The 23424-nt window shown below is 41.0% G+C and overlaps 1 protein-coding gene across 2 annotated transcripts in view; it reads right to left on the bottom strand.

Annotated features, from left to right (window-relative positions):
• The window catches only part of Pde6a (phosphodiesterase 6A, cGMP-specific, rod, alpha), an 80435-nt gene that overhangs the window by 51068 nt on the left and 5943 nt on the right, over positions 1-23424 (bottom strand). The window contains exons 1-5 of one of the 2 annotated variants that reach the window (XM_005380591.2): positions 19259-19732; positions 11449-11601; positions 10694-10783; positions 9830-9970; positions 1802-1876 (exon numbers count right to left, since the gene is read on the bottom strand). In XM_005380591.2, the coding sequence (XP_005380648.1) occupies positions 1802-1876; positions 9830-9970; positions 10694-10783; positions 11449-11601; positions 19259-19732 (933 nt within the window). Of the gene's footprint in view, positions 1-1801; positions 1877-9829; positions 9971-10693; positions 10784-11448; positions 11602-19258; positions 19733-23424 lie in introns of those variants that run through there. The other variant, XM_005380592.2, reaches the window with a different exon arrangement.

Below are 23424 nucleotides of genomic sequence, written 5' to 3'. Positions count from 1 at the left end.
CCGGATGAGTAGAATGATAGAGTGGAAACTTGGGCTTTGAAATGAAATCATATGGGCAAGAGAATTTGAACCTGATGGCAACAGGTTATGATGGTCATTTTGGATAAAGCAGGGCACACAAAATAGATTCCAAATTTAAAATCTTCTCTGATGTGTATAAGAAACTCACAAACAAGAGGTGTGAATTTGAATTCCTAAAGTCTGAATTAGACTAACTGACATCTTATTTACACATATACATACACACTCACAAACACACACACACACACACACACACACACATGGCCCTTTACTTAGGCAGGGTTAGCACTAGGTGGAATAACCTTCTGGGAGAAACTGATAACACTATTTTGTATAGTCTAAAATTCTCTTTAAGGGAAGGATATTGAACTAAAGCTCAGTTTAGGGCAGAGCCCCCTGCTTACTTCTCCTGTAAAGCACCAGCAAAGTTGTTCAGTCGGTTAGTGGTTTTGAGGCTGGTTGTGCACCATGCATCATATTCACATCCCATAAGCATTATTTCATCATCTCAAAAGGTATTGTGCCTCATGTTTAGAACAAGCAATTTATTGGGCCCAAAAGCCAGAAATGCAAATGTCAGGGTGTAGGGAGGGGACCGACAGAAACACAGAGGACAGCATGGGGCCAAATGCACATGTGCGCTCTGAGAGGTGGGGACTGCGGCAGGCTGGGAACTCAGGCTACATTCCCAGGACACAGCAGTTACTCAACTCTCATCAGATTCACCCTGTGGGATCATGGGTCAGGTTCTGACTAACTTTCACCTTTTCAAACTGATAGCCCCGGAGCTGGGGATTTAGCTCAGTGACAAAAGTGCCTGCCTGGCAAGCGCAAGGTCGTGAGTTCGGTTCCTGGTGCCAGAGAAAACCCCCCCCCCCAAAAAAAACTGATAGCCCCAATATTTATGGGAAAGTATCTTGTTTATTAAGTGTTAGCCACCAATTCAACTTTTTAAAAAATATAAACCCCAAAACCCTTTAAACTTAAGCAGTCAAATAGCATTTCTATCAGTTATAATTGGCCTTCTAAGTACCAATTTGAATATTCTAGACTAGATTTAAAGGTTCTTTCCAGTACTAATTGTCTGATTCTAACTTCCTGCTGAGTGAATCCTGAAACAGGTTGCTTGACTTCTGTGGGGCTCTTTCCTCATCTATGAAATGAAGATATTGACTCCTCTGTCTACCCCGCCAGATTACTATGAAAATCCATCAAGATATTAAAATCACAGGCATTGGCAACTGTGAAGTGACAGGGGTTGGCAACTGTGAAATGTTGGGGACCACCAATTATAAATCGAGTCTAGGGCCTGAAGGCCTTATTGGTTCTGTGATGCTGTGATGGTCCAGGGCAAGACCGCATCAGCCCTCTGAGTCATCCAAACTGATCCTCAACATAACATCCTCATCATCTTAAGGTCATCACAGCCCTCAGCCATCTGATACTCCCTCTGATTACTGCGTGCACCCAATAAATAGTGGCTGGCTCGGGTGTCACTGTCTGCCCGTCCTGAGGCATTGACCTCCCAGCTCCCCTTTTATGAACTAAATTTGTTGCTTTTTTTTCCTTCATCCTTCACCTTTCCCCCAACAGAAGCAGTTGGGGATCTTGATCAGGTCCCTAATAGAGAAAAATTACTATAACTCAAGGGTGACAACCTAACCCTGAGAAGATAAAACCTTATGTGATAAAGACATGTTTTTCAGTGGAGTCTACTGTGCCTTGCATTTGAATTTCATTCAACGTTTATCTATACTGAAAAGACCAGAGAGAGACTTACCCTTCCATCTGGAGTTCTGGGACCAGAGTAGGGTGGAGCCTCACCCATCAGAACTGGCCATACATCAAAAAATTCCTAGGAGTAAAAAAAAAAATTAGTAATTACATGTTTTGAAAATAGACCAAGAAAAGGAGAGTAAGATGTCGAACCTACATGAAAGTTGGAGGGTGAGAAAAACTCACTGAAATCTAAGCTGGAGGGCAGCAAGACTCACCAGATTCAGAGGATAATCCCATCTGCCCTGTAAAATAATGATGAACGGGGCCTGTCTACTCAGTAGCCATAAACATGAGAGTTGAGCTGCGCACCCTCAGTACCGTGGGATAAGACTGGGCAAGCGGGGTCTCTGTGACTAAGAAATATATTAAAGACACGCTAAGCATGTGGTTGAAGGATTAGCTAAAATGATCTTCCTATGCAATATGATTTATAGTCGTGAAAAATTGGAAATAATCTAAATGTCCAAGCAGAAAGAACTTATTAAGTCAATTAAGGTGCATCTATTAACAATGATGTTGGGTATATTTATCTTGATTAAAAAGGTGCCCATGATATGCTGAGGGGAAAATCTGAGGGACCAAAACCAAAATATAATGTGATTCTCTCTTTAATTATATATGTGATTTTTTCACATGTAAGTTTTAACAAATTGTTTCTTCTGGGTAATTAGAATGAGATTGTTAATTTTTTTTTTTTTTTTTTTTTTTTTTTTTTTTGGCTTTCTGAGCCAGGGTACTGCTATGCAGTCCAGGTTGCTCTTGAATTCACTGTTAAGCCCAGACCAGTCCTAAGTTACTAGAGTAAGATAGATGGAATAAGAATGAAGCAGTAATGGAAGGAGAGCATAAATGCTAGTGGAACCTAGAAGAAAAAGTGCATTGAGCTGATGCCTTGTATAGTCAAATGGGTCTGAAGATTCTCCCAAGGAGCAGAGAAATTGTGAAACAGGGCAAAAAGTGGGAAACTATGTCCTCTTCCATCGTCCCTCTCTCTTCTTCCTTTCTTCTTTTCATTCTTAATAGCTTATTGAGATATAACCTATATATCATGTACTATGATTTGCATATGGTTTAAGTATGTCCAAAGGCTCATGTGCTGGAAGCTTTGACCCCAGTGTGGTAGTATAAAGATGGTAGAACCTTTAAGAGTGATGCCTAGTGAAAGGTTGTGGGGTCACTGGGGAAGGGATTATTATAGCTTTTGATGGACCCCAGTTAGTTCCCAAAAGAGTAGGGTGTTATAAAAGGAGTAAATCTGGTGCTGAATCTTTCTGGCTTCTTGTCATATTCACCATGTGATGATTTGTACATATGGTTCCACCACTGTGATACAATCTGCTACTAGAGGTTGAACAGATAGGGATGCCCCATCTTAGACTTTCAACCTGCAAAACTGTGAGCTAAATAAACCTCTTTTCCTTAAAAAGTAACCAGCTTCAGGTATTTTGTTATAGTAGCAGAAAGCAGACTAAGATATAATACAATTTATCCATTGAAAGTGTACAATTCAAGGGCTTACTGACTTTTTCATAATGTCATATAGACCAAGTAGGCAGGTTCTTAGAATGAAGGTTGCATGGCCTACTTCCAATTGCTAAACTGTTCCATCTTTGGGGGATAAGTAAGTCGAAATATTCTCGCTTACATGTGGTTTTTCCTTTTGAGAAGGAACTGGAAAGGGCAAGAGGGCAGAACATTACAGTATAGAGAGGACTGAACCTGGGATCGATTCATGCTACAACCTGGGCACCTGGAAGTGGAGTCTTAAGAATTTGACTACTGAGAAAGTCTTTTGATTGGGCTGCGGATGTAATAAAGTGGTAGAGTAACCACTTTGTTTGTAACTCTGTATTGTCTGTATTGTGCTTGTGATATGTTGTAAAATGTTGTATGTCTGTTAATGTTTCCCTCCTTTTATCCTTAAAATAAATAAAAAATAAATAAAGTGGTAGAGTAGATGTTTAGCATGCATGAAGATCTAGGCTTGATCCCAACACTGCAAAACAATAGCAACTGGGCATAGCAGTGTGCATCTGTGGTTCCAGCTCCTCAAGAGGCAGGATTCCTTGAGCCAACCCAAAAGTTTAAGACCAGCCTGGGCAGAACAGGAAAGCCTGTCTCAAAAATTTTTTTCCTTTTCATTTAAAAGAAATTATTACTTGTATGAATTCATTCATTTACTTCTTCATGAAGGATAAGCCAAGGTTTTTTCTCTCTCTCTCTCTCTCTTTTTTTTTTTTTTTTTTTTTTTTTTTTTTTTTGTCTTTTTGAGATAGGGTCTCACTATGCAGCCCAGGCTGGCCTTGAGCTCACTTTGTAGCCCAGGCTGGTCTTGAACTCACAATGATCCTCCTGCCTCAGCCTCCCAAGTGCTGGGATTACAGGCGTGTGGCACCACACCCAGCTCAAGCCAAGGTTATAATGCTGGAATTTGTAATATTTGGCAAGATACTTATGATTCAACAATATATAAAATCAGATAAATGGCTGCATTAGAAGTAGAGGTTCCTTAACATCAGTGTATGGCCCAACTACAACAGAAATATTTAGGAAGCTATTTTAAAGGTAAAAGGTAGATCCATGTGTATATGAAAATATGATATATGATAAGTGGCTTATTAAAATAGTGCTGTTGTTACATAATGGATAAAGGATGGATGATGGTGGTGGTGGTGATGCTGCTGCTGCTGCTGATTTTAAGGTACTGAGGATTAAGCTAAGGACCTTCCCACTAAGCCTCATCCACATTTATTTTTCCTTTTGAGACAGCTTCTCACTAAGTTGCTAAATTTCCCAGGCTAGGCTCAAATCCTTCCGTCTCGACTTCTTAGTTACAGGCATGTGCTGCCACACCCATCTGTGGATTATTAGTTAAGTGGAAAAATACAGAGAAAAAAATACCCCACCTCACACCATACACATAGTTAAATGCAAAAGATTAAACTATATGAATTAAAACTATAAGTATACTTGCTGTCATTATTTACCCTTAACATAGACAACCTGTGACATGACATTTTTAAAGGGCTTTATGTGAACTATGATATTGTAATTTTCTGAGCACCATTCATGGAGTAGCAAAATTATGTTTATTTACTAATTCTGATCAGAAAAATAAGCCAGGAAAACTGATGGTATTCATTAGATTTTAACTGAATGGAACAGTTCCTTTTAATCACAACTGTGTAGTAAGGACAAAACACTAGCAACATGTATTCATTTCAAATTGTTATGTACTTTTAAATTGCCAAGAAAAATAAACTGTTTTGTATATTAAAAAAAAACTGTAAATATACCAAAATATAACTCTGCCCGGAGTGGTGGCACACGCCTGTAATCCCAGCACTCAGGAGGCTGAGGCAGGAGGATCATTGCAAGTCTGAGACCAGCCTGGGCTACAAAGTGTGCTCAAGGCCAGCCTGAACTGCATAGTGAGATCCTGTCTCAAAAAGACTAAATAGATAAATAAATAAATAAATAAATGATAACACATGAGATTATTTCAAATTATATTACTGATAGTAAGGAAAACTTTATTAAATAATACTCAGGACTCAGAAGCCATAAAATTTAAGTCTTCTATTTGATGAAGATGTCATAAACAAAATATAATCTCTAGACAGGGAAGAAGTTTGTAGCATTTGTTACAGATATATAACCTCTATCATATATAAAGCACTCTTATGAATCCATAGACAACACAATCTTAAAAACCAACAAGTGATATGTCTTGGCAATATGTAGAAGAAAAATCAAAACAGAAACATACAAAATGTATTTCCTTTTACTAATAAGCAGTGAAAAACAACTGAAAGAGAAGATACCATCTTTTTGTCATTCAGATAGGGGAAAAATATGGTGTAAGGAATCATAAGAGTTTTAGGAAATAAAACTCTCATGCAGTATGAATGGTAGTATAATACTATAAAGACTTTAGTTTAAAGGGAAAACTTGGGAGAAATAAATATAAAAATTTCAGGAAAGGCAAAATAAAAATTAGTAAATACCCTTCTACAACTCTAGTCTATACATATTTGCACTTAAGTATATAAGTACTCAACACCAAGGTTGTTAATGCAACACTATCTTTACTTGCAAGAATATTTATAAAGACTTTTAATGCCAGCAATAGGAGAAAGGCTAAATTAATTATGACATATTCATTCTATTCAAAATGCAGGTAATAGGACTACAAAACAAAGAAAAGTAAATGATGGACTAACTTGTTCCAGATCAAACCTCCACAGACTGTATATCTGTGTGTATAAACATTTCTTTGAAGGAATCATACATCTAACAAGATAATAAGGACATAATGGACCAAGATCCCAGAAATAAGAAAAATTCAGAGGTATGAGCATGACATCAGATTCAGCTTTTCCTTTCAACACACATACTGATGCCAAAGATGATTCTGAGTAGCAAAGAAGCCAAGCAAAGCTCACACGTGACCCACGAGGCAAGGGCAAGTTTAGAATTCAGGCCCTGCCAAGGAAGAGGCATTTTGAAAAAACCTTAGGTTGGGCAAGGTGTAGGTTACACCTGTGATCCCAGCACTCAGGAAACTGAGGCAAGAACATAGTCATGAGCTCGAGGCCAGCCTGGGCTACATAGTGAGTTCAAGGCCAACCTGAACAGTGTAGTGAGACCTCATCTCAAACAAACAAACAAACAAACAAATCCAAGGTTGGATTCCACATCTCCATGCAAGTTTATATCCTTGGAGTAAAAGTGAACCAGAAGTAGACCAGCCCACTCAAAGACTGAAGACCAGCTTCATAATCAGCTCAGTCCGCAACTGTTTGCCAGAGAGAAGTAAAACAATCCACTTTGAAAAATAAATAAATAAATAAAATAACATAATCCACTTTGGAGGAAAGTATTATTGCACACAATTTCAAATTGTCTCTGTAATTTCTCACATGTCTCTAATAGCAAACAAAAATAACCAGACATAGGAAAGATGAGAATTAACTAAAAAATCAGGAGGGGAAATGGAACATAGAAACAAATACATAGATGATGTTTATAGATATTATTGTTCTCAGGCCCAGAATAAAATAACTGTGATTATGTCCAAGAGATTAAATACAAAACAGAGGGCTGGGAATAGAGCTTAGTGGTAGAGTACTTGCTTTGCATGTATAAGGCCCTGGGTTTGATCCTTGGACCACAAATCAAGAGAGAGAGGAAGAAGGAAGGGAAGGGGGAGAGGGGGGAGAAGAAGAAAAAGAAAAAGAAGAGGCAGAAGGAGGTGGCAGAGGAGAGAATTTTAACAGAAAAACTGGAAATTATAGAAAAAGAACAAAATGGAAATTCTAAAATTGAAAGAACTGAGAGCTGAGAGGTATAACTCAATAACAGAGCATTTGCCTGCCATGTTCAGGGCTCTGGGTTTCCAGCACCACAAAAAATGAAATAAAAGTAAAATAAAATTTAAAAAATAAAATATCTGAAATTGAGTTAAATATATAGCTTAATAGCCAAACTGAAGAAAGGACTCGTAATTATGGAGGATAGATCAGAAATATTCAATCTGAAGAAAAAATGGGAAAGGATGGAAAACACAAAGAGTATAAGAGACATAAAACATGGTGGAAAACTCTAACATGTGAAAACAAACTTAGAGAACCCTTTATAACTGGGTATCAAGACATTTCATAAATACACTGAAAGAGTATGATACTGCACAAGGCTTGATAAACATACCAACGGGACAAAACAAAGACTCCAGAAATAGACCTATCCACACTTGATTGATGATAAAGGCACAAAAAAGGAAAGATAGTCTTTTCAATAAAAAATACTAGGTCAACTGTATATCCACAGGGAAAAAAGTAATGTTTACCTTGCCTCACAATATACATAAAAAATCAGGTAGTTTATAGAGAGCTATATGAGAAAATTAAAACAATAAAACCTTTACAAGTTCACATAGATAAATATCTTTTTGAACTTAGAGCCAGGAAAGATTTTGAAGGAGAGAACAAAAGCCAACAACCATAATGATTGATAAATTGGACAACATCATTATGTAAAACATATAGTCATAAAAACACAGTACAGTATTAAAAGAAGGAAAGCACAGAATGAGAAAAGATACTTGCAATGTATATATCAATAGAAGATGTGTCCAGAATTTGTAAAGGACTCCTACAAATTAATAGGATAAAAAGACAATACAATAAAAAATGAGGAAAATATTTCCAAGTGGCCAACAGACATATCAAAAAATGTTCAACTTCATCAGTCATTAGGGGAATGGATGCTAATGCTAAAAGAGATAACACCACATACTCATCAGAATGGGTGAGAATACAAGAGCGACAGTACACAGTATTGGTGACAACAATTGTTAATTTCCTACTACTTTGTCTATAATTCCGTATTGCTTGTATTGTTCTTATGCTATTTTTGTAAATGGATGTCTGTTTGTTAATATGCTTTACTTCTTTTATTTTTAAAATAAATTTTTAAAAAACAACCATTGTCAAAGTATTGGCGAGAAATCCCTATATATTGCTGGTGAGAGTACAAATGGCACGACTGTTCTGAAAATCAGGTGAATGACAGCTACGAAAGCTATTAACCCCAAAATTTTAATTTTAAGTAAATAGCAAACAGAAATGGATACCACAGTTTACCAAAAATATCTACTAGTATGTTCCTAAAAACAGCATTCATCATAACCCAAATCTGAAAATTCAAATGTTCATCAACCATAGAAATAATAAACATGTTGTGGATTAGTCGTATAATGGAACATTCCACAAGAACGAAAAGAATGAACTAACGCTGCCTAGAGCACAAATCTTACAAGGTTGCATCTTACAAGCAAAATACTGAGCAAAAGAAGCCAGATACAAGACCAGATGCTAATATGATTCCATTTATGTGCACCTCAAAATAGCCAAAATATGGTGTTAAAGATCTGATAGTGGTACCTTCAAAGAAGAGGTTGTGTCAGGTACTGGAAAGGTTACGAGAGGGGCTGCTGAGGGGCTTGGTATGCTCCATTTCTAAATTTTGGTGATGGTGACGTGGGAAGTCCACTCCGTGGTAATTCACTGAATGATACTATTTCTACAGGTAGTGCTCCTTTGTGTCCCTTATGCTTCAATGTAAAGGCTTACTAAAAAGAACGTGTGTGGGGGCATGGAAAGATGCTTATAAAACATTAAGTAAAAAGAGCAAGATATAAAAGATATGGCCCGGCAGTTTTTAATCAGCTCCTCAGGAGATCTTCATGAAATGCCAAGTCTGGGGGGCTTTGAACAATGACGATCTTTTTCAGCCCCAGACTCCGCAACGCATTTGACTCAGCACTGGACAGCCCGTATTGGGCTGGGTACCACACTCAGTACAAGACTCACAAATGAAGATAAGCTTCCTGTACCTTGGGTTTTGGATAAGAAATGGTAAATCTAGATACTCAAAATCTCTCCTCCAAAGCAGAAAGTGACCCGCCCCACAAGGAAAAGATGAATAAAGAAAGAAGAATAGGAAAATTTGTTTGGGAAAACATAGCTGAAACACTCTCCTGGGCTACACTGAACTCTGCCTCCTTTGCTGCAGTACTGGCCATAAATCTGGCCCCTGGTCGTTCTGAAGGATCTGATAAAGAATCTGTCTCCACTTCAATTGAGCCCTGAGCGAGACAAAGCAGAGGAAAGTCTTATCCTCAACTTTTAGTAGATTTTCTGTGCATTCCTGAAGTTGGCAACTTTATTCTGGACTTTCAACCTATATAGAAACTGCTTTGTCACTTACCTTTACTACCTCCCAGCCATCTTCCACTCCTTTCTTTCCCAAAAGACCAAGGAATGTGCGATTGTTTGTCCTTACCTCTGCTCTTGATTGACTTTCCCCTGCAAAAACTGGTACTTCAATAAACATCCGTGTCAAACTTTTCACAATCATCCACATTTTCCCAGCCTCCCCCCTGTGCCTCTGCACATGAGATGGGACCCTGCATTCTGTGCAGTAGGTCTGTTTACCCTTGGGTTGTGTGTCCTTCTGATTTTCTCACCTTCTGCTTGGTCATATCTAGAAGACCCACAGAATATCTGTCACAGTTGAGAAACGCACGGACTGTGTACAGGGCTTTGTGGAATTGCCTCTCGATATCTGTAAGCTCTTCAAAGACTTTGCTGCCGGACCACAGCAGTATCTGAAGAAATATAGAAGAAACAGGCTCAGCGTTCTTGAGACACAAAGCAGCAGCTCACTCAGCTAGAGAATAACAGAGTTACTAGAGTTTATCACACTTAACTCTCACATAATGTAGAGAAAGAAATGGTACAATTATCTCAGTTTTATAGGTGGAACAACAGGCTTGGGTGAAATAACTGACCAGTTTACATGGGGTCTATGTCTTTTCACTTTTTTTATCTCAAACGCTGATAATAATAATAATATTAATATTAATAGGGCTGAGGTTCAAGCCCAGTGGCAGAGTGCTTGCCTAGCTTTCACAAGGCTCTGGGTTCAATGTCCAGTATTGCAGAAATAAATAAGTAACATTAATTGAGTATAAGTGCCCTACACATATTATCTCATTTACTACTGATAGTAATACTTTGAGAGTGATACCACAACTATATTCATTTTTCAAATGGAGGGATTAAAGCTTAGAGAGAATAAGTGACCTGCTCAGGATCTTAGAGCTACTTAAAGAGCAGATAATCAAATTCAAGCCATCTGACTTAAAAACTCTGCATATAATGCGTGGAGAGATAGCTTTACAAACATCCACTACCTCATAAGTCTTACGTTATGAAACTATATAATGCATCCCAGTCCTCTGCATTACCATCTGCTCTGCCAGCCCTGAGCCCACCCATGCTTTAGTAAAAGGACATGCCCAGTCCATTCCTTGAGCCAAGCTCCTTACCTGGCCACGTCGAGTCTCACAGTTGTGCAGGTAACTCAGGTGGAACACTTTCATGATTAGATTTGCAAAATTGAGGTACTTGAGAAGAATCTAAAAATGAAATAGGATGGAGCAAGCAGTTGAGAAGGAGGAAAAATCCTCCCCCTGGCTACTTCTACCATCACCAAATGTCTGAAAGTTTAAAAAGCTTCATCAGAGGCAATTTGAATACATGGATTATAGTATGCAAACTCATAACATGTTGCATTGGGTATAAAACTCATAGAATGTAGAATATTAATGGGCTGTATTCATTTTTAAGAAGCTACTATTTACAGGTATTGTTCCTTTAACGAGCTACCTGGTTAATGACTATTGGACTTACAACCCTAACAAGCATTAAATGAGGGATGTCTATATTGAACTTGTTGTCCCTGTGGTAAGTCACTTACATATACTACCTTGCAATCACAAGTTCACTGTGAGGTGAACACTGTAAAATCATCCCCATTTTACAAATAAGAAAACAGGTTTTGAGAAGCTTGGTGACCTGCCCAAGTCAGCTAGAGATTGCAACAATTAATCCTCCATTCCTGACTCTAAAACCCACTATTTGAAACATTATTTTGTCTCATCTCCCTCAAAGAGAATCAGACAAATCTCCATCCTACAGATGGGGAAATTGAGGCAAAGCCAAACGGCGAGGTTCGGGGAACTTTATGAGCTAGGGCAATGTGCTAGTACGGCCACCCCAGCATTTCTTGTAGGAGGCTTACCTCTTCATCTTTCTTGGTGAAGTGTGATCCTTCTACTTTATTCACAGCCATGATTACAGCCACTACATCTTTCCCATTCATTATGGGGGTGGCCAAGATGTTCTTGGTCTGGTACTCTGTGAGGTTGTCCACAAAGTCACAAAAATGCTCATCCTAAAGGAAGGCAGAGACAAGGATGGGTAGGCAGATAAAGAGGAATAATAGAACAACCCAGAGCCCCTTGTTGACAAGAGAATGAAGACATTTCCAACTACACCCCTTCAGCAAGGGCTGGGCAAGCAGACATAACTTGTGCCATGGACATCTCCAAAGCCCAGTAGAAGAAGGTCTGAGATGCAACCCACTACGGACCATGAAAAGGTGTGCAAAGCATTTGGCCCAGGGATGAAAGGGAGACAATGACTGAAGAGAAAGGGTTAAAGAAGGCTTTCCTGAGGTGATGACATTACACCAGAAACAGAAATGTGAGTGAGAGCCATGAGGGAGTTGGGGAAACACCTTGGTGAGTACGATAGTGACAACACCTGGCAGATGCTGTGCATGGCACTTCATCTGTATCACTCCATTTTAATCCTCTCAAGAACCTTTGAGATGCACCATTAGTCCGCTTTACAGAAGGGTGACCTGTAACTCAAAGTTAATATTAGTTGTGAGTGTGCATGACTCTACTACTTCAGCTGTACTACTTCTCACAGAAGCCTGGAGAAGTTTACAGTGGGTTCAAGTCATGGAACAAAAGGATTTATTATTTTCAGCTTTTCTAACAATCCATTTCTAGCACTACACAGCCAGTTCAATGGATGTCCTCATTCTATAAGTGTCAGTGGAAGCCCCCCTGTATGTAAGACCTATACCAAACACTGAGGCCTTGAACGAGTAAGATTCAAGCCCCTAACACTAATACAGGAAGAAGGGCTTGGCTCAAAGCTGTGGGAATACAAAGGAGTACACTCCCCTCAGACCTCACCCTGAAGGCAGTACTGGCTGAGTGTCAGCAAGGACAGGCCAGTGTTGGCACAGTGCAGTCTGTGTGGTCAGAATGAGGAGTGAGATCGTGGATTGTTATCTTAAATTTGAAAAAAGTTCACCTTTACGTTTCCCCACGCCGTGGTGCATTTCCTCATTATCTGCACTGCTTGAGACTGAGCTAGCCCAAACATGCACAGTGCATGCTGTTCTGAGAATGGAAATATATTTCATAGAATCAATTCAAGAATCAATTCACAGAACTTTTCTAAAACTAAGTCTGCAGACTCTTTCCCATAATTCAGAAATTCTGAGTGTTATTGCTCTGTGTTTTTGGATTTCTTATAGTTATAATGGGATTAAATAAATAGGCAAAAGCATTGTTGTCAGTGAGGCTGCTCCAAGCCAGGCGAAGGGTAAAGGAATTAAAAGAAGCTTCTATTTGCGTTAGCACTTGAGGATTAAGCAAATCTCTAAGGAGGCATTAGCCAAAAAAAAATTCTATGTCATTCTCTAAGGACAGTTCTGGAGCACAGATGGGGTGGGGCGCGCTCAGATACATTTCATGCAGTCAGTTCAGTCTCTATTAAGAAATGCAAATATAGTTGAGGCAGATGTTTTGAAATCTACCACAACCCTCTTTCCTTCCCTCTGAGTTCTCAGCCCTGGAACTCTCCTATAGCACTCCCACTACCAATTAACTGGTATCAACCTAATCACTGTCATATCTATGTTTTCAGCTTATGGAATGCTCTAAACAACCACGTTACAGAATGTCAGAAAACAGAGGCAGAAGAGTTAGAAGCCAGTTAACTCTAATCACTTATTTTAAAGGGCAGGAATCAGAGGGCCAGTTAGAAAGCTCCAAGTCATTCATTCAGGTAATATTAACAGAGTGGCTTCTCTGTGTGAGGCCCTGGACCCTGAGCAGTGATCAAGGGTGGACCTCTTGCCCCAGTAAAACTTACATTTCAATGGGGGAGACAGAGAAAAAAGCAAGTCACAGCTACGCCTTCTCTTTCCAGCTTGTGATAACTGCCTTGGAGGAGATAAGCTGGGTGAAGAAAGGGATGGAAGGGATGGTGGCTGAGCTACATTAGATAGTTATGGTGGTCGGGAAGCTTCTCTGAGGACATAATATTGAACTGACAGCAGAAGGATCACAGGAGTCAGGCACAGGAAGTGCAATCCAAGCAGGTGCAGAGAGCACAAAGCCCAGGAGGAGGGAATGAGTTTGAGAAGTTTGAGGAACAGAAAGATCAGCATGTTTGAAGCACAGAGACGGGGAGGGAGAACAGAGGAAAGAAAGTTAGAAAGGCAGGCAGGGGCCAGATCCAGTATGGCTTTGAGGCCACAGTAAAGAGCTTAGATTTTAGAGTGCAGTGCAATACTGCTTCTCATACCAGATTCTCCAATGCCCTTTTTCAGACACTGACAGTGCCAGGCTCTACTGTATCTCATGATAATGTAGGGTCGGGGGTCTGGAGCCAGGGAAAAAATAAAACAGGGGCATCGTTAGGTCTTCTACCTAATCCTGACTAGCATCAAAAACAAACTTTACTAGAGAGATTTCTCCTAGGTCAGAGATAGGGGTAGAAAGAGAAAAACCAAGCAAAAAAAGGCACCAAATGGCCTTGGGACTTGCACCAAGAGACCAGAGAGAGAATGGACAGAGTACAAAGAAAGCCAAGCGCACAAAGCCAAGCTGAGATAGCCATCCCTCTCCAGCTCCAATACAATGGAAGAGGCACAAGGCAGGGGCTGACTAACTTTGGAAAAAGCTCTTACACCAGCTGGGCATGGTGACATACATCTGTACTCCCAGCACTCAGGAGGCTGAGGCAGAAAGGTGTCTATGAGTTTGAGACAGCTTACACTATATGGTGAGTTCCAGGCCAGTCTGAACTACATAGTAAGACCCTGTCTCAAAAAACAAAAACAAAAACAAAACAAAAAAAGCTCATACAAATATGTACCCACACCTGCACACTAGCATATATATACACAAACATATATGTTCACTCTAGGGTCATTACATTCATCATATTATTATAGAGTACAGTGGATACCCACATGTCTCTTTACTAATTCTAAGCTAACCACGAATAAGACCGCCCTTGCCAACTAGCCACCCATCCCAAAGATAAGGTCCTAAAAAGTAGTTCAAGGACAAGTAAACAGACAGAAAAAGCTTCACATAGACCACCAAAAATGATGATAGGCAGAGGTCCCCAAAAGCCAGTCCAGTTATGACAAGTTCCAGGTTGCGGGGAAGGGTCTCTGACTCCCCCTTTAAAAAACAGCCAGGAATAAAGGGCCCATTGGCTCCTCCATCTATTTATCTTCTCCTCTCCTCCTTCCTTTTCCTCCTTACAAGTAACATGTTTTCCTTTCATTAAACTTTGTCCCGCTTTTTACTGGGGCTGAGTTCCTGATCCCGGTGGGCAGCTGATACAGAACAGCGGTGCTTGCCCCTGGATACAACAATAAGACATATTTATTGAATAATAATGAAATACTTGGCCCAGAGCCAGACGACTTACATGTATTTCTCATCATCTCCTATAAGCCCTGCTGCTCAAAACCGTCATCTTTCTCATTCATGATCATCGAGACCTGGCGGTGTCAGACACTAGATATGCCAGGACCAACAAAATGAGGTTGCTCTTATTCGGTCCTCAACGTATATCAGGGTTTCATGTAAAACATGAACTCACAGTTCAAACCATAATGTAAAGCAGGTCCCACAGAATGAGTGATGTAACCTGGGGCCCCAGAGATAAGAGGCCTATGATTGACTTTAAGGGCCACTCAGTACATCGCTAGAAACTCAACCCTCTCTGAGCCTCAATTTCCCCTTTGGTAAAATCAAGATGATGGATCAAGTCCTGCTTGAGGTTTCCCCCTTCTCTAGGGTCCTGAGTCCCAGGTCTCCAAGAAGGGAAGGATAGTAGAGGCAGACTAGCTATGACCGTCTCTAAGATGATGGTATTCTCAGTGTCAGACTTCAGAAATGGGAGTGGTTGGGCTAAGGAGGTGCTGGAGAAGAGCTGTCATTTATTCCTTTACTCATTCAGCCAAATGCAATGAATACCCACGCTGTTCTGGCTTCTGGACTAGATGCCAGGAACCAGTGATGAGTAATACAGGGACAGACAGCCTCATGGCTTTCCTGCTAGGAGAAAGAGTTAAGATGAATGCAAATAAATCCTGAATGGCAATGAGGCTTTGTAGATTTAATAAATAAAAATATAAGATTCCCTGTTAAATTAGAATTTCAAGTAGATAATAAATAATTTGAGTTGTATGGCAGATATTGCATGGGACATATTTATCTAAAATAGTATTCTTTGTTTATCTAAAATTCAAGCTTAACTGGGCATCTAACATTTTATCTGGCAGTTCTAATTACAACTCTTCCTGAAGTGATTTCAAGGATAAAGGGAATCTGCCAGGGATAAGAGGTACATTAGAGCCCTGGAAAACGCTATTTATGGTTTCATATTTCAGAAATGCAGTGATTGTAACCATTCCTCAAGTGTTTGTGGAACATCTCAAGTGTTTGTGGAACAACCCAGACTCCAGTCCATATCTTCTCCCTCCTCCATTCACCTTCTACCTTTTGGCAGTCAATACCGTGTCCTGCCCTTAGCCAAAAACTGAGTAGGATAGTCCAAGGAGAACAGAAGCAAATACTGAGTACACAAGACTCCGTTGGTCTGGACTTACTTCAGCCCCAGGCCTAAGTCACAGCCGGGAAGATGGCCCCAGGCCAACAGCTTCCAGAAAAAGACAGGTGTGGCTTCCAGGGTGAACTCTGGGAATTAGGTGGGACGACACAGTCCATCATTTGTGCAGAAATACAGCAAACTGCTGGGCCTGAATCTTTTAGAATCAGAGAATCTTCCTAAATCCTCAATCCCATAATGCCAGGGTCCGCAGAACTTTGTTCTGCTCTCCTATGGGCAGAATCTAGACCACAAACCTGGTACGGCATCCATCACTTAGAATAGATCCCTAGCAGCAATAACAAAATAATGATAATAAAAATAAAGAGGAACTGCCAAAGTGAGCCATTGCCATGTGCCAAGAAAACTGCTGAATGAGAAAGACTCCTCTTATTTAAGCCTTACAATGCTGTGAGGTAGCTGTTATCACTGTTTTACATACTAGAAAATGAACTCAAACAGGCTAAGTGATTTGCAAAGGCTAGGTGTGCAGAACTCACACCTAGATCTGATCTCAAAGTGTAAGATCTTAGCACTCCGGCACATGATTAGAAATGACCTTTCTTACATGACTCTCCATCCACTACTCTCACTTTATAGATAAGGAAGAAGTATAGAGGAGCAAAGGACTAAGACTGTGGGCTCAAGTCCAGAGTGCCTGGCTTTAAATTCCCTGCCTGCTGCTTTCTATTTGTGTGACCCCAAGCAAGTGATTCAACATGTCTAGCTTTCAATTTCATCATTGGCAAGACAGAGATAATAAACGGTTTTCCATCAGATTTTTATGAAGGTGAAACAGAGTGAGATAATACACGTGATTACAACTAAAGTCTAGGGTCTGCTGAAGGGAGAACAAACTCCAGCATAACTGGAGTCCTCCTGAAAGCCTCCTGAGTGGAGAGCATTGCCGGGGGGAACCAAGGGAAGATGAAAGCAGAGATGAACCCCATGGGGGTGGCTACCCAGTGTGTTTCCCACAGAGGCCCAGGTCTGGGTTTCACGACTCATTTGAATTCTTGCAGTAGTAGATTCTTGCAGTAGAAGTCCTGTCTTAGCCCTAACTCTGGTGACCTTGGGTAGACCCCTTCCCAAGGTCCCCTAGGTTCAGCTTCCTTAACAATAAGGCAGTTGGATAAAGTGATCTCGGAAGCCCCTCTATCCCCTCCTGCAAACTTCAGACACTTAATTAGGCCAGGGGTAAGGTAACTGAAAGCGCCTGGGGACTAGATCTTGTAAACAGCTGAACAGAGGCTCCTTGTTTGGCTAGCAGTAGTAAATATGACTCAGATGAGCCTTATGTTATGTTATGGGGCTAATATTCTTTTAGGTGCGACAAGAGTTAAATTACTGCATAATTACTTGATGTAAGGCAAGTCTCTTATACTTTATTTACTGACATTTGATTTGTGCCAGACATTGTGGAGGATCCTGGGATAACTAGTGAATAAGGCAGACATGGCCCCTGACTCCAGGGCTTATTGTGATAAATGATTTCAGGAAGGGGACTCTAAAAAAAATGGAGATCCAAGAAGACTTCCCTGAGGAAATGACTTCTAAACTGAAATCTAAAGGATAAGTAGGAGCTTATTCAGGCAGAGGACTACATGGGCAATTGCATTGTACCCTTTAAAAGTTCATGTCTGAGCTGTGTGTGGTGGCGCATGTCTGTAATCCCAGAACTTGGGAGGCTGAGGCAGGAAAATCATTGCAAGTTCGAGACCAGCCTGGGCTACAAGTGAGCTCAAGGCCAGCCTGAACTGCATAGCAAGACCCTGTCTCAAAAAGATTAAAAAAAAAAAAAAAAGTGAATGTCTGAAGTCAGATGTGGTAGCACACTCCTGCAATCCCAGCACTTGGGAGGCTGAGGCAGGAGGATTGCCCAGAGTTCAAGGCCAGCCTGAGCTACATACTGAGTTCAAGGCCAGCCTGAACTACACAGTGAGACCCTGTCTCTAAAAAACAAAACAAACAAACAAAAGCTAATGTCCAACAGGGGAAATGATTTGCTCATAGTGATGAAAGAGGTCTTTGTCAGAACTGATAAAAACCCATGGGCCAAAAAAAAAAAAAAAAAAGAAAAGAAAGAAACCCACGGGCCAGTAGACTTGTAGGAGAAAGAGCCAAGTGCTTGACCCAGTGACCGATGTTAACATTTACAGTAATGGGACAGTTAACCATCAGATCTCCTCATATAAAGTATGAAGAAAACCAGTATCACGTCAGTAATGTTTTTGACAGTAATGCACAGCCTGAATCTAACATCAAACAAGTTCAAATGGAAGTATATTTCTGCAAAATACTTGATCTGTACACCTCAACATTAAATTCATTTAATGTATTTGTTTCAGACTCAAGTACATAAACTGAACAGAAAGGACTACGTAGGTGTAGGTAAGGCACTGGCAAAAATTTAATATGAGCTGCTTGTTAGATACCAGTATATATCAACATTACATTTCCTGAATTCAATCATTATATTGTGGATATGTAAGAAATGTCCTTGTTCTAAACCAGTAGCCCCAGCGCTCAGGAGGCTGAGGAAAGAAGCATCAAGGCCAGCCTGAGTCACACAGTGTAAGGCCAGAATGAAGGACATACACAGCAAGACCCTATCTCAAAAAACAAAACGAAACAAATCAAAACACAGAGTGAAATATTTAGGGCCAAAAGGTCATGCTATCTGTAAGTTCCTCCCAAATAAGTCGGAAAAATAGAGGGAGAAAACAAAAGTGGGAAGATGTTAATGACTGGTGAATTTGGATGAAATATAGTCCTTTGCATTATTTTTAAATTCCTCTGTTCAGTTTGAATTTTTTTTCAAAACAAAAAATTTTAAGTGCTGGGCGTGGTGTGCATGCCTATAATACCAGCACTTAGGAAGCAGAGGCAGGCAGATTGCTCAGAGTTTGAGGCCAACCTGGGCTACATAGTGAGTTCAAGGCCAGCCTGAACTACAAAGTGAGACCCTGTCTCAAAAAAAAAAGTTATAAGCAAATGAATAAAGGTGGCTTGTCATCGTCAGCCTAGTCTTGGAGGCCAGCAGCTCCCCAGCCCACTTGCACCCCAGGACTCTAGCGAATAATGCCTCACTGCCTTCTGTTTGAGGAAAAGAGTACCTCTTCTGTGTTGGGGACGTTGGCAAGCTTTTTAGAGTGTGCAACGTGTCCCACGACACCCATGTCCAGAGGGAAGACGATCTCTGAGTCAGGCATCACCAGGCAGTCTTCGAGGACAGCATCCTTGTGCACATTGAAGAGACGGGTAGCCAGCTCTGCGACACCGTTGCGGGTCCTGTACATGAACAGACTCATTCGGTCAGCCTGCAGGAGGAAGCACAGCTTCTTCATGACATTGAAAGTGCTCTTCTCAGCCTGTAAGTTTTCCTGGAAGTCCCGCAGGAGATCAAAGATGATTTCACTCTCTTCCACACTGCTCAGTGAGTGGTAGTTGCTAAAGTCCACGGCTGCCTCCTTGGCTCCAAGCAGCTCTGAGATAACCTTAGCCCGGTAGCGGAGGTTGTAGTACTCTTTGGCAAAGCCAATATTTGAGTCCAGAAACTTCTCCACCTCCTCTGCTGTCACCTCACCCATGGCTGGGAATCCCTCAAGTTAATTCTGTGGAAGGGCTAAGATTGAGGCCTTCTGAAGCAGTCTGTGGCAAGTTGAATCTGAACGCACTGCTACAATCTGGACCTCTGTGGGTCTTGTCTGTCAGTCTGACTGACAAGGCCGCATAGAAGCCAGAATGAACTCGGGAGATTAAATCATTAATATTTCCTGAGAATAAGGATTACGAGGATCAGTGTGTTCCAGATGCTGCTGGGCTCACAGTAGGAGAACGTGAGAGTTCCCTTTCACCTTGGTCTTCTAAGACCTGAGAGATTTCTGCACAGAGCAGGCAGTGGACTTAAAATGCCACTCCAGTGGAGTCTGCAATAGGCAGCACAGTGTCCTCCTACCTGTAGATGTGTTCTTTCTGTCCTTTATGGGGGTTACTGCTTAGAGGATTGTTTGGCATCTCTTGGAGATTCAGATCTGACTACTCTGTTCACATTTCTCCATAGCAGAAATGGGTGGAACCAACAGGCAATGGCCTGTTTGCCTTCCAATCCTTCCCTTTGGCCCCACAATTCCAGTTCCCCTTCCTCAAAGCCTCCCCTGAATGGGATTTCAGTCTGCAGGGCCACAGCTCACAGCCCTGCTTCCCTCCTGTTATGGGTGTGGAACCTATGGGCTCGGATTATTTCACAATCTCTGCACAAAAGTCCTTCTAGGCTTTAGATTTCAGCTGACTTTCTAATTCTAGGATTTTAAGAGAACCTACAAAAACAACACACCTGCCGGGAGTGGTGGCACACATCTGTAATCCCAGCACTTGGGAGGTTGAGGCAGGAGGATCATTGCAAGTTCAAGACCAGCCTGGGTTACAAAGTGAGCTCAAGGCCAGCCTGAACGGCATAGTGAGACCCTGTCTCAAAAAGACAAAAACAAACAAACACACCTTTCCTATTTCTTTTATTATAAAAATAATACTTATTGGCTGCAGAAAACAACACACAGAAGACAATTAAAATCACCCACAGTCCCACTGTTCAGAGGTAACCTCTAGTTAACATTTCAGTTTCAATCCTTTCCTTAGAGGCTTACCTTTAAAAAACCTGTGTCCCTTCCACCCATTTGATCTTTGTTTTGGTGCTTTAATGTGACTTTTCTGGCTTCAGCCTCTCCCTTCATGGGCTGTCCATCAGAAACACACACTGTGGTCCACAAGCTATCAACTCCAGTGAATGTCAGTGTTCACTGACGTGCCCTTCCCACACTCTGGCCAGGCAGAAAAGAGCACTTTTCTAACTTCAGCTTCTGGGACATCTCTACATTGTAAATACAGTTTCTGGAACTTTGAACTTTGTAAATGAACTTCCCTGGAAGGCAGATTACTTCCTTTGTTGTAGCATATAATAAATTCTTGGGGCACTGCACCCATCCTTCAGCAGCGGGTACAAAGGTGCCCCCTGCCCAAAGGCAAACATTGAGACCTCTAACCCTGAAGATTATTTTTACCAGATTTTAAATTCAACCTTCTGTTCATGATATTAATCTATTGTTATGTCTAGCACTAGTTCATTCATTTTTGTTGCTTTGTAGTATTCCATTGAATGAATAAACCATGATTTATACATTATTTATATACTGCTCCCCGCTGCTGGGGGCTGACAGCCCACAGCATCCTGAATTTCTCCAAACACTCCCACCCTGGCTAATCTGCACATCCCATCCAAAGGCTTTTTCCAGCTCTCTCCATGCTGTCTTCTCCACTGCAAAGTTTCTGGTCATGCTGGTCATCTCTGGTTATTTTAACCCAGCCAGCCACTAGTACCCTGACCCTAGTTCTTGCCTATCATATCATTCTGTTTACCATGTTACATTTATTTATTACATTTATTATCAGAAATAATCTCAGCTGGGCATGGTGCCACATGCCTGTAATCTCAGCACTTGGAAGGCTGAGGCAGGAGGATCACTGTAAGTTTAAGGCCAGCCTGGGCTACAAAGTGAGTTCAAGGCCAACCTGAACTGCATAGGGAGATCTTGTCTCAAAAAGACAGAAAGGAAGGAAGGGAGGAAGGAAGGAGAAAGACAGGGAGGGAGGGAAGGAAGGAAGGAAGGAGAGAAGGAAGGAGGGAAAAAGGAAGGAAGGAAGAATGAAATAAGGAAGGAAGGAAGGAAGAAAGAAAGAAAGTGAATTATGGTTTGTGTCTGCATACCCCCCTCAATCCTCATGCAGTCATGGGGTGGGCTTCTAGATATCTCATGATCCATAGTCCAGTGCTGGGACTATGGGTGTGAGTGCTACACCCTCCTTGGGGCAGATAGTTTGCATATGTAAGGCAGAGAAAGAGGCTGCTTGCCACCACTCCTCTCTTTTGCTCTTGCTGCTTTTGCTACCTTCTGCTACCATGAATGGTTGGCCTCTGCCACGTGCCACTCTGCCTTGGAGCCCGCCAAGTATGGACTGAAACCTTCACAAACTGTGAGCTAAATAAACCTTTCCTCCTTTAATTCTGGGTGTCTGGTATTTTGTCTCAGCAATGAGAGAAAAGTAACCAAGACAGAAAGAAAGAAGGAAATTATCTTGTTTGATTCTGTTGCTATGTCTGTCTTCCCTACCATCCTGTGAGATTCATGAGGATAAAGACCTGTCAAGGTTGGTTCCCTAGGCCTTGAAATGCTGCCTGGTATGTTCTTCGTGTCCACTATTTTCTTTTTATTTTTATAAGTCTTACATGTTCTTCATAAAAATTCAAAGATACAGAAAAGCACAAAGTAGGAAATAAAAATATAATTCCAGGTATTACAATAGCCAATATTTTTGCATATGTAAAATTTTTTGAAAAAAAAAAAAAAAAAGACTGTAAAATGCTTTTTTCCACTTTTCAAAATAGCAGCAAGAAATATCTTTTCTGGGGATGGATAGTTTCTGCAAGGATGGGTTGTTCTAAGAAAGCCTGGAACTTCCCTGCGTCCCTCTTCTGTATGACCCACACCACTTTCCACTCCTGCTCCTGTTCCCATCACACAACTCCACTGGCAGAGGAGGTCCTCACTAGGGCCAAGCAAATGCTGCCCCCATGTTCTAGGACCTTCAGAACTGTGTGCTAAATAAACCTTTTACTTGCACATTACCCAGTTCCCGCTATTTTGCTATGGCAACATGAGCAGACTTCCCACTGGTGCGTACAAATAAGCTGGTGTTTTGAAGTGAGTTACCTTCCTGTGTAACAAGCTTGACTGCAGATGTGGGCGGGGGGCGGGACTGGAACTCTGAAACTTCTTTCACTGAAAAGGCTACTGGTAACATTAGGAGAGATGTTTTGTGTAACCCAGGCTAGAAAACAGCACATACTGCTAGGGAGAAGAGTGCAGGGTTATTGGCCCCAAAGTGCCACTGACTGATTTTGTGACTTTGAGAAAGTCCCAGCCCCTCTCAAGGCTTCTGTTTCCCCATCTACAAAACAAGATGAACAGCTGCCTCTCCCTCCTGACCAACAAACTCCGCTGACGGCATCTCCTGGAATAATAGGATTGTGTGATGCAGCTTTTGTTTAACAATATATAAATATCTTCCTGTGCCCTTAAATCTTTTTTTAACCTGTTGATTTTTAATAGCCTCATAGACTTTTATGGTGCCTATGCCATAATTTAACATACTTCCCACTGTTATTCAGGTTGTTTCTAATTTTTATTTGATTATTTTTTGCTTTTTTTTTTTTTTTTTTTTTTTT

Source organism: Chinchilla lanigera, unplaced genomic scaffold (genome assembly GCF_000276665.1).
Source record: "Chinchilla lanigera isolate Chin_1 unplaced genomic scaffold, ChiLan1.0 scaffold00014, whole genome shotgun sequence".
Classification (NCBI taxonomy): Eukaryota; Metazoa; Chordata; class Mammalia; order Rodentia; family Chinchillidae; genus Chinchilla; species Chinchilla lanigera.
This window is presented reverse-complemented; position numbering and strand designations above follow the sequence as displayed.